General features: G+C 52.8%; 1 protein-coding gene across 1 annotated transcript; it reads left to right on the top strand.

Moving 5' to 3' along the window:
• The first annotated feature begins 6,329 nt into the window (after positions 1-6,329).
• LOC104284350 (olfactory receptor 14A16-like) lies at positions 6,330-7,289 on the top strand. Its single transcript, XM_009882673.1, has one exon. The coding sequence runs from the start codon at positions 6,330-6,332 to the stop codon at positions 7,287-7,289; it is 960 nt and encodes a 319-aa protein (XP_009880975.1).
• The last annotated feature ends 4,216 nt before the right edge of the window (positions 7,290-11,505 follow it).

Genomic DNA, 11,505 nt, shown 5'->3' with positions numbered 1-11,505 from the left:
GGGCGAGGGGAGGGTGGGGGGGCAGGGGAGGGTGAAGGGACTTCCTGAGGTTCTTCACACACCTCTTCATCTGTCAGAGTAGCATTTTAGGGGTCTCAGTCCCCAATCTAAACCTCCAAAACTGCTTCATCTCCCTATTGACAATGCAAGAAAAATAAAAAAAACCCTGAAAACAAAACAAACCAAAACCAAAACAAAACAACTTTGAGCCAGGAAAGACCTTTCCGGTACCTGGCGACTTAGCCTTTCCCATCTTGAAATGTCCCCGTGGTGAGCTAAACCTGTGAGCATCCTCGTCCCACATAACACCCTCCAGAGGGAGTAGTGACCCTGCCCTGCCAGGGTTTGCTCCTGCCACCCAGACCTTCTCCTTCCTACCCAGTGCCGTGGCTAGTTCCCCCTTCTCAATCACCCCTGGGAAGCTGTGAGAACCATCCTGACAGATCCCATGTCCGTCAGATGTGGAGGCTTTGGAAGAGCTCTCTGGGACCATCAGCAGCTCTGACCTGCAACCAGACTTACTGCGTCACAGACTGGGAAGATCTCCCCTGCTATGAGCCCTCCCTCTCTGCTCCCTCTCCAGGCTGCCTTTTATTTCTCTCCCAGTTGCCCATCCCCTCTTGTCACCTGCAGCCCTGCTGCTTTTTGCAGAGGAGTCACTCCTGGACCAAGACTTCTTTCTACAGGGGCCATGCATCCCTTGCCATGAGCTCGCTCAGTCCCAGGAGCTTGTGCCAGCCCAGGATGGCCAAGTGGCACAAGTGCAGCTGAAGGTGTGACTTTCTCTACCCCACAGTCTCCCCTGAGATGCTCCCTGGTCTCCAGCACTGAAAAAGCAGCAGGGTCCCTCCTGGGAAACCTTCTTGGAAGGAATCTCAAGTAAACACCGACGTCATCTCTCTAATCTGTGGGGAGAACAGTGGCATCCAGCAATGTAATGTGTCCTTTCAGAGCTTGATTGACTAAGAGAGGTGACAAGTGCTCCCTCTGAAAACTCCTGTTCCTCCCCAAATACTGGGCAGCGAGAGGAGGGGGCTGTTTATTTCGGGCCATGATGCAAATGAGTCAAGGCAGAGGTCTAACTTTGGTCACAGGCTTGCAGGCTCTCGGGTGATGCATCTCCCTCCAGTTCATGCCACAAACCTACAGGAGGTGGGATTCCCTTTCCCTCAGTTTGGCTGCACAGAAAATAGATGTCTGCATGGGAGTGTCTTGACTAAGCTCTCACTAGAGTGAATGGAGGGAGTCAGCTGCTCACACAAACCCACTGGTGGCATTTCAGGGGGTTGGTGGGCTAACGTGGCCAGTGACTAAACACCCACTCATTCATTAACTCACTCCCTTTCCCCCTTCTCCAGCGGGATGGGAAGGAAGTGAAACACACACACACGCACACACACATCCGTCCTTCATCTGGGTAGACAGGGCTGTGAGCAGCACGATCTTGTGAAAGATGTCCCTTAACAATGGCAGGGGATTGGACTGGACGACCTTTAAAGGTCCCTTCCAACCCAAACCATTCTATGATTCCATGAAGAGACCGTGGTACTGGAGGGGCTGCGTGCAAGAGAGCTGAGAGAGCAGGCCAATGTCACCGTGGGGCAATTTTGTACCGTACTGGAGGGGCTGTGGAGGTGAAGGGAACCATCTGGCCTTTGGCAAAAAGCAAATGTTGGTTGCATATTCAAGAAGGCCCAAAGACAGAGCTGGGGAATGAAGTGCTGTTTAACCTCACTTTGGTGCGGACGTTTTCTCCAGAACGTGTCCTCCTTGATCACATTCTGGGCCCAGCAAGGAGAAACTGATGGGGAACAGCCAGCACGGATGTACGTAGGGTAGATCACGCCTAAGCTACCTCAATGCCTCCCACAATGAAAAGACTGCACTTCTGGATCAGAGAAGAGCAGTAGATGGCATTTCCAGGACAGCAAGGCTTTCAACACCACCCCCCACAATACTCTTGTCTCCAAGGTGGCACATACCAGGCTGGATTGGTGAGTATGTAGGTTGGTAAAAACTGGTTACACAGCGGTGCTCAGAAAGACAGTTAGTGCAAAATATTCCACCTGGAGACTGGTGATGAGGGGAGTCCTGAGGGGTCCCAGCACCTGTCCGGTTTAACATCTTTCTTATGACCTGGGGGAGCCAGTGGAGGTTTTGCTCGTGAAGTTGCAGATGATACCCTGTTGGTGGGACTGGTTGGGTTGACACACAAGGACATGGCTGCCATGCAAAGGGACCTAGATACGCTCAAAGGAATGGGCCAACGGGAGCCTCATGAAAACCAGCAAGGGCAAACACACAGTCCTGCACCAGGCGTGGTCTGAGTCCCTTCTGGAGACTATGTGGCTTGGGAGCAGCTCTGGCAGAAACAGTCCTCTACTCAGGACTCATTCGACTACATCTAGGTACTGCATCCAGTTTGGTGGCCCTCCATAAAAGAGAGAGCGATCAGGAAACTGGAGTGAGTTCAGCAGAGGGTCCGCAAGATGCTCTAGGGCTGGAGCACCTGTCTTCTGAGAAGGGGCTGAGGGAGCCGAGCTTGTTCAGCCTCCGGGGGAGGCCTCGGGGGCACCTCCTCACAGCCTGTGGCTTTTGAATGCCTACATCTTTGGAGCAGGAAGAGCCAGACTCTTCATCATGGTGCACAGTGCAGCATGAGGGAAGACTTCAAGCTCTTCCCCACCCTGCCTGGAGGGCCAGGGCACTTGTTTCACACAGGAGTCAGGGCGGGGTGGGGGTGCCGACAGTTTGAGTGGAGGAAATGCCTTGGGCTCCAATGGAAGCTCCAAATTTGAACTAGCACTACTCCGCTGGCTGCAATTAGACATGAGTTACCTGACACTCCAATGAATTCACACTTGGCTGGTGGAGTTTTCTTAAACATCTCCCTGAGGAAAGCAGTGGTGGGGAAGAGGAGAGAATTCTTTAGTTTCCCAGATCCCAGGGTGCTTGGCAAGCCACCCCTTTCTCCCCCTCTGCCATCCCGTTCCCTGGGCAGCACATCTGGTGGAGCTCCAGACTATAATCGTGGGGGTCCCTGCACAGGTTGCATTAAGACAAGTCTTCATCTGCCTAAAAACATGGGAAATAGTAATCTGCATCTCCATCAGACCTAGCGGGCATCTTTTCACAGAATCACAGAATGGTCAGGGTTGGAAGGGACCTCTGGAGATCATCTAGTCCAACCCCCCTGCCAGAGCACAGTCACCTACAACAGGTTGCACAGGACGGCGTCCAGGCGGGTTTTGAATGTCTCCAGAGTGGGAGACTCCACCACCTCTCTGGGCAGCCTGTGCCAGTGCTCCACTACCCTCAAAGTAAAGATGTTCCTCCTCATGTTAAAAAGGAACTTCCTATGTTCAAGCTTGTGCCCATTACCCCTCGTCCTATCACTGGGCACCACTGAAAAAAAGACTGTTCCCACCCCCCTGGCACCTCCCTTTAAGTATTTGTAAGCATTAATAAGATCCCCCCTCAGTCTTCTTTTCTCTAGACTAAAGAGACCCAAGTCCCTCAGCCTTTCCTCATATGAGAGATGTTCTAATCCCCTCATCATCTTTGTGGCCCTTTGCTGGACCCTCTCCAGCAGATCCCTGTCTTTCTTGAACTAGGGAGCCCACAAATGGACGCAGTACTCCAGTGACCATGTAACCATTACGCAGTACTCCAGTAACCAGTAACCATTACTTTCCACGTAACCAATCAGATCAACGGCAGGCAGGACTCCCCATCCCAAAGTGCACATCTGAAATGGATCAGACAGAGGGTGCTGTCATTCCTCCAGCAGGACGTGGCCTCTAAGCCAGCCCAGGAGGTGGCCGCTCCAGCCCAGGAGGTGGCCACTCAGACAAGGCTTCCTCTGAGGGAAGCTGCTGTCCAGATGGAGGGCTCCAAAGTCTGTACCCCACACTCCTGGGTGGAGGAACCCAGCAAGCTCCACATGCTGGCAATTTTGAATCATTAGCACTAGTGGCCTTTCTTAGGCCATTAAAATGAGCCCAGAATTAACAAAGGTCTCCTTAGTTCAGGGATTTGGAGGTGTGTAAGTTTTGCTGTGGCTGGTGCTCTAGTGAACACAGAGGATGGAGCCGAGAGAGACACCTGAGTCTCCGTACGGGGCACTCCTGTGTTTGGTCAGCTCAAGAGCTCGGCATGCTCCAGAGATATATGTGACAAGGTGCATTCAGGTGCCCTAAACATACAGGTCTGGTGTCATTTAGGATGGCCAAGGGAATCCCCCTTCCCCCTCTGGACCTCAGCTGATGGTCAGGAAGGATGTTAGAATTCTCCATCAGAATTTCCATCAGAGCTCGCAAACACTGGCCCACGTCATGGACCACCCCTGGCCCCTCAGTCACCCCCAAGGGTCTGTGGGTGAGCACCTGAGTGCCCACACGATCAAGACCAGGGGCTCAGAGCAGGGGCTCACCCGCAGGCAACGCTGTTGTGCAGCCCTGAGCTGAAGCAAGAGGGATCCCAGCTCCTCTGGCTGGGTGGGGTGCATGAGGGGAGCTGAATCCTGCTTCTTCCAGCTGGGGAGGAGATGCCTGCAGTGCCTCAGCTGAAACACTGCCCGGCACAGGGGAAGCCATCCCCTCCCCGTCCCTGTCTCTGTGTCCTTTTTGTTACGGGACAGGAACGGCCATGTCCAGGGGGAACATTGACACCTCTCGCAGACAACCACGCTCTGGTGGGACAATCTCTGCTGCAGGAATCGGTCCTTCTCCACAGTTTAGAGAGGGATCATTGGTGATTATTTTGTTGACTCCCAAGTACGTTCCCCAGGGATGCTGCTGCTGCCTTTCAGGCTCTGTCCGCCCTGGAGCCCCAGGGACACCTGGAGAGAGCCCAGAGGGGAGCGAGAAAGGGACACCGTGGGCCGCTCCTCTGCTGCTGAGCTGGGCCAGGCTCCTGGGATGGAGGGAGATCATGGCAAGCGGGCAGCGCTGCGGAGAGAGAGCTCTGCCCAGGAGCAGCTCCTCTGCACAGCGCAGCACTGCCTGTAGGCACCGAGTGGAGAGGATGGATGCGAGAGAGATGTTACGGGCAGTGTGAAACGGGGGGGTGGTGAGAGCTCACTGGAGGAGAAATCTTCACAGCCCTTAACGCAGTAAGTCTCCGGCTGCAGGGCAACATACATTCTCGAGGGTCTCCTCGAGCTGGCACATCCCAGAGCAGATAGGATCTGGCAGGATGGCTCTCAGGGTTTCTTTCACGGGTAGAAGGACATGCTGCAGAGCAGCGCTTCCCTGCTGCACCCTCAGAGGGACAGGGCATCCCGGCTGCCTTCTTCCCAGGATGGCTGCAGGGCTGTGAATGCAGGTGCGCAGCCAGGGCCATCCCAGGGCTGTCCTTCAGAGCGGGGTCCCTGCACCCCGGGGGCTGTGTGCTGGGGCAGGGGCTCTGCCACCGTCCAGGGTCAGCTCTCCGCCTGCCCGGGGAGCTCCCACGGAGCTGTGGGGAGAAGCTGTGGGTGGAAGGAGCGACCCCGGGCAGGGCAGGGTCCTTCTGCTGTTGGGATGGTGCTAGGTGGGTCGGGGCTGCTCACAGCTCCCCATCACCCCCAGGACATTGGCAGAGGGGGCTTTAGAAGAAGGACGGCAACGCAGCACTTCCGTTAAAGGGTAGTTGTTTGTTCTTTGTGGTTTGTCCTCTGCGGTTTTCTGGGTGGGCAGCGGGAGATGGGATTCATTGCTCCGTTCTGGAGAAGGCACTGAGACTCCAGCTCTCATTAGGACCTTTTTGCGCTGTTCCTCTGGCCTTGCATACAGAGAGAGGCCCCTGGGCAGTGCCCAGCTACCAGGTGTCTGCAGGGCAGAGCTGAGCGCACAGCGGGTGGGATGGGGTCTGTGAACATGGACAGGGAGCAGATGTGGGGACAGAGAAGAAGCTTCAGGCAGGGACGGCTCCAGTCACGCAATGTAGTACACAACACCGCAGTCTAAAAGCACCTGCCCTGAAGGGTCACTGCCTGTGAGGTGGTGAGTGGAGGTGGGTAAGGAGAAGGCTTCGTTTGATGCCCATCTATCTCTCTTTCTCATTTTGCTTCATCTGGTGGGAGCGTTGTGATACTCTTCCTTGTTTCTCCACATGTACCTGGTGCTCTGGCTCTCTGTGGTTGAGGTGGGGGTACAGGTCAGCTTTTCTTTTTACACTGACTCTGGGGGACCTTCCCTGGACGTGTCTTCATGGAAAGTACGTACCATTCCTCCAATTTCATCAGAAGATTTTAGGGTTTTTCCTTAAAAAGTCTCTCAAAACTTCTCACTGTTTTTTTCCTCTTTAGCAGGCCCGGATGCCCTCAGGCAGCGCAAGTCCAATACCAAATGTCCAATGGCAGCTCCATCACTGAGTTCTTCCTACTGCAGTTTGCAAACACACGGGAGTGGCAGCTCTTACACCTCTCGCTCTTTCTGGGCGTTTACATGGCATCCCTCCTGGGCAACGGCCTCATCATCACCGCCATCGCCTGCAACCACCACCTCCACACCCCCATGTACTTCTTCCTCCTCAACCTCTCCCTCCTCGACCTGGGCTCCATCTCCACCACCCTCCCCAAAGCCATGGCCAACTCCCTCTGGGACACCAGGACCATTTCTTTCATGGGATGTGCTGCCCAAGTCTTTTTCTTTCTCTTTTTGATGTCAGTGGAGTATTTTCTTCTCACCGTCATGGCCTACGACCGCTACGTTGCCATCTGCCACCCCCTGCACTACGGGACCCTCCTGGGCAGCAGAGCTTGTGTCCGCATGGCAGCAGCTGCCTGGGGCAGTGGTTTCCTTTATGCCATGCTGCACACTCCCAATACATTTTCACTACCCCTCTGCCAGGGCAATACCATAGACCAGTTCTTCTGTGAAATACCTCAGATCCTCAAGCTCTCCTGCTCAGGCTCCTTACTCAGGCAATTTGGGGTTCTTATATTTAGTGCTATTTTAGCTTTTGGGTGCTTTATTCTCATTGTGCTGTCCTATATGCAGATCTTCACAATTGTGCTGAGGATCCCCTCCAGGCAGGGCCGGCACAAAGCCTTTTCCACGTGCCTCCCTCACCTGGCCGTGCTCTCCCTCTACGTCAGCACTGGCATGTTCACCTACCTGAAGGCCCCCTCCATCTCCTCCGAGTCCCTGAATCTGGTGATGGCTGTTCTGTACTCGGTGGTGCCTCCCACAGTGAACCCCCTCATCTACAGCGTGAGGAATCAGGAGCTCAAGGATACTATGAGGAAAGTGATTTCATGGATATTTTTCAGTACTTATAAACTTCCCTTCTCGCTGCACCGATGACTCCCATGGTACCACATTGCAGGCACATGCTTTATTTATCATTGTCATTATCTGTAGAACATAAATGTCTGAATTCACTTCTCTGCTAAGGATGAATGAACCTTCTCTGCGTCACAGCCGCATCTCCCATAGCGTCTATGGCATTACCCCAGTGAGATCATCAAGTCCAACTATCAACCTACCCTGACAAAACCACCTCTAAACCATGTTCCTACGTACCACATCTACTCTTTTTTTAAACACCTCCAGGGATGGCGAATCCACCACCTCCCTGGGCAGCCTATTCCAATGTTTAATAGCCCTTTCAGTGATAATTTTTTTTCCAACACCCAATCTAAATGTCGCCTGGCATAACTTGAATCCAGGCGACATTTGACATTGACTTGAATCCAATAACTTGAATCATTATGTCCTTCATGCAGAAAGTAAGGAATAGAAGGAACCTTGGCATTGAAGTTGCTTTTTTACAACATCATATTTCAATAAAACCACCTTTGGCGGTGGTTCTTTAAGCGGTCTCAATCACCCTCCCACCACAAATTGGCATCATGGACAGGATGCTAAATCTGATCTGATCAGAGTGACCAAGAAGGTCAGGGGACTGATGCTTATAAAGCAGAAGAAGAGGCTGAGAGACGTGGGTTTGCTCGGTCTTAAGGAGGCAAAAGGGAGACCTCAAAGCCATGTTCACTCAGCGGGAGGTGAAGAGAAGGAGCATGTGGAGCAGTGTGGCTGCAGAGAGATGCACAGAGCCCTTACACTTCTCCACGTGAGCCCCTCCCGAGCTCTTCCCTTTGATCGCCCCCATGCCCTCCCATGGGGGAGCCCACAGTTAAACCTTTCCTCACCGGGCCAGCTTTGGCTTCTTTTGTCCCCTCATTCGGTGTTTCTGGGATGGTCACCGTGGTAGTACCTACCGCAGCTTGCAATTTCATTTAACTAGTAGCTCCTCTTTTCATGTCTTACCTGCCCTGCCCTATAATTGCCTCATGCTCTGACCTCGTTAGGGATGCCACAGATCAGGTGGGCCATCAGCACGCCGACGCTAACAGTTGGCACAGTGGAGCTTCACTGCAAGTGGACCTTGAGAAACTCAGGGATTTGGCCAACTGAAACTTCAAGAAGTTTTCAGGGAGACGCATCTTCTGCGTTTGTTGGTCTGACCTTCTACATGAGGGGGCAAAACAGCCCCTCTTAAAGCAAGGCGGGCTCGTATCGGAACTGGATGAGGAAAAACATCGAGGAGAAGGGTCCGGGCATAACGGAGCAGTGGTGCTACCCCTAATTATGGGTATGTGCACATTGGTCTGCACTGGGAGTAGCGTGGCCACCCAGGTTGAGTTATCAAGCCCTGGCCCGGACTCAGCACGTGTGGGACCACATCTGGAATAGTGTGGCCTCATGTGGGCATGCCTTTTCTGGAGGAGCGGGGAGGAACTGGAGCGGGCCCATAAGAGGTCTGCCAAGATGGGGTTAGCGGCCATGTGTGGAAAAGCTGAGAGGTGGGGACCTCATTGGCCTGGTGAAGTGGAGGCTCAAGAAAATACAGTAGTGGCTTGAGAAATCTCGATGGTCACTTTCAGAGATGATTGCATGGTTTTGGTAGAAGGAAAGAGCATGAGAGAGGAAAACCCCAAGAAACTGCAGTTCTGGAAGTCCAGATGGATGTGAGGAGACAGAAATGTCACTTGAAGGAGGGTGGTGCTTTGGCACAACAGATCGCTCAGAGGGAGTCTGGGTTAGGGGATGATTTTGTGTTTGAAGGAAGAGCCAGTGAGGATGGAGAGATGTCAGTAAAGGTAGGGACATGCCGGGGTGAGAACCAGGTGGGGAAGTGAGTTGGAATGTCACCTTCACCTGGCATCACCCCCCCCACACACATCCCATGAAGAGCCCTGAGCCGTGTGAGATGGACAGGATCTCTCCTCTGAGCAGGTGGGGTCAGGGCTTGGCATTTGGTGTGATAAAACACACCAAGGCTTTACTCAGCACCAGAGCCACCGGTGCTTGGCCTGCGCCTGCCTGTCATCACTGCCTCCAACTTTCCGCTCTAACGAGTCCGTGGGGAGGCTGTCTTGGTATTGGCCCTCGGTGGGGCTCATTAATACTCCAAGAAACTTCAGCGTTTCCTTCTGACTCCTTGAGCAGTTTGTGCAATCTCCTCTCAGCACTGCAGGTCCGTGGACTCAGCACCAAAACCACCATGGGGCTCATTACAAGGCAGAGAGCCCTCGGGTGCCTCGTGTCTTCCCATAATCTTCATCAAGTCTTCGGCAGCTAATTGGAGAGGTTTCAGGAGGGTAGTTAAAGGGGAAGACTTCAATGAGTACTTAATGAAAAAGGTTTTATGCGTTTTAAGGTCTTTTTTAAATTTATTTTTCAGTTTACTGAAGAAGTGATAACAACATTCTAAAACTGGTATTGACCCAGAGGATCACCTAAGCAGATATGGGCAGGTAGGAAAAGCAGTCCCTTGAGGCCAGACACTCGATGGACATCCATGCTCCTCACCTCCCCCACCCCTCCATTTCTCTCATCGCCCCCCTGGGCCTTGCATCACTTCTCCTTACATCAGACTTCTCCGCTGAAGTCTGCAGCGGGATGTTGCAGCACCTTGGCACCAATTCCCTCCCGCTTTCCTCAGAGAACTGGCACAGGAGCACTTCTCCTCATTGACAAAAAACAAAAGCTACACATGATGCAATTCGACAAGCTTTAAAACACTCTCCTATTCCACATGCCAAGTCCAAGCTGCACCTCATGAGGGCCACCTTCCACAAGGGATATCTGGACAAGAACTCTTTTAGACAGAGAGCTAGGAAAGGATAGATATAAACATAATTAAGGATTTGAGTCAAGAGTTCATTAGACTTCTGAGAGATGGGGCAAGTTTCTAACTGCCTGAGGCTCAAAGCAGCAACCACAGAGTTTGGAGGAATCTGAGTGACCTACGAGCCAGGGGAGGGGGAAACCTGGAGAGCCATGGGAAGGGTGTGTGTCCAGATAGACTGCTGAAAAGATGCCCTTAGGCAAGGTCACTTAATCAGGAGAGGTGGGAACAGCTGAAAGGTGAAGGAGATGAACCACACGGTGTAGTAGACAGAGTAGTGGCCATGCAAGTAGAGGGGAAGATCAATACTTCTCCTATGAATAACGCCCTTCCTGGACATTCCCTTTCCCTGGCATGGTGGGAAAAGACGGTCATTTCATTAAAAGTACTCAGTTGTTTTGACTGATGAAAAATGATGGAAAAAATGTTTGCCTTTCCAGGCAGACCTCAGCTGCCTGACCATAAACATCCAGTGTCTTGTTTGGAGGGCCCACTCTGACTGAGGTGTTTGCCTGGGACCGGCAGGTATCGCAGAGGAGAGCAGAGCCCCTCGGGACCTGCAGGTGGAGGCTGGGCAGGGGGTCCTCACCATGAATACAAGGCATGTATTGAGGAGTCCTGTGTGGGATCCATTCCCCTAATTCCCAAAACAGACGTGTCTGAACTTCAAGTAGGAAAGAAAGTGAAGGTGCAGAGAAGCAGACTGCAGGGGTGGAGAAATCCCAGCCCAGGAAAGCCCCGGTTTTCTCCCTACATCTCGGTGCGGAGCCAGACAAGGCACTCGGAGGTGCTTCAAGCTGACTGCAATGAGTTTCAAGAGTAACACAGAGAGGTCAGAGGCAGCGCCTCCCAGGCTATAGTTGCAGTGAAGAGCGAGGAGGAGGAGAAGGAATTCACATGCCTTGCACTGGATGGCCACACAGGGTGTCGTGGTTTAGGCCAAATCGGCTACCGGGGCCCCGGGGTCCCCAGGTGGGACCGACAGATGCTCCCCTCTACCCCTCTTCAAAGAGAGCGGCAGAGGAGGAAAAAGAGACTTACGAGTTTAGAAGGAGCTGAACTACTTTAATGAAATATTAATAATACAATAAAAAAGAAATAACGAAATCTATACAAAACCGTATCAAGCTCCCGAGATGACAATCACGACACCGGCTGGCACTGGGGCAGTCCCAGGCTGGGCTCAGTGACGGACGGGAACTGGATTCCGGATCTGCATTCAGGGTCGGGATCGCAGGCAGACGAACAGAGTCCTCCTCAGTCCCCAGGGGGGACCGACAGATGCTCCCCTCTACCCCTCTTCAAAGAGAGCGGCAGAGGAGGAAAAAGAGACTTACGAGTTTAGAAGGAGCTGAACTACTTTAATGAAATATTAATAATAAAATA

The sequence above is a fragment of the Charadrius vociferus genome, unplaced genomic scaffold (assembly GCF_000708025.1).
Source record: "Charadrius vociferus isolate BGI_N301 unplaced genomic scaffold, ASM70802v2 scaffold204, whole genome shotgun sequence".
NCBI classification, from domain to species: Eukaryota; Metazoa; Chordata; class Aves; order Charadriiformes; family Charadriidae; genus Charadrius; species Charadrius vociferus.
The sequence above is the reverse complement of the archived record's forward strand: the minus strand, read 5'-3'. Positions and strand labels throughout refer to the sequence as shown.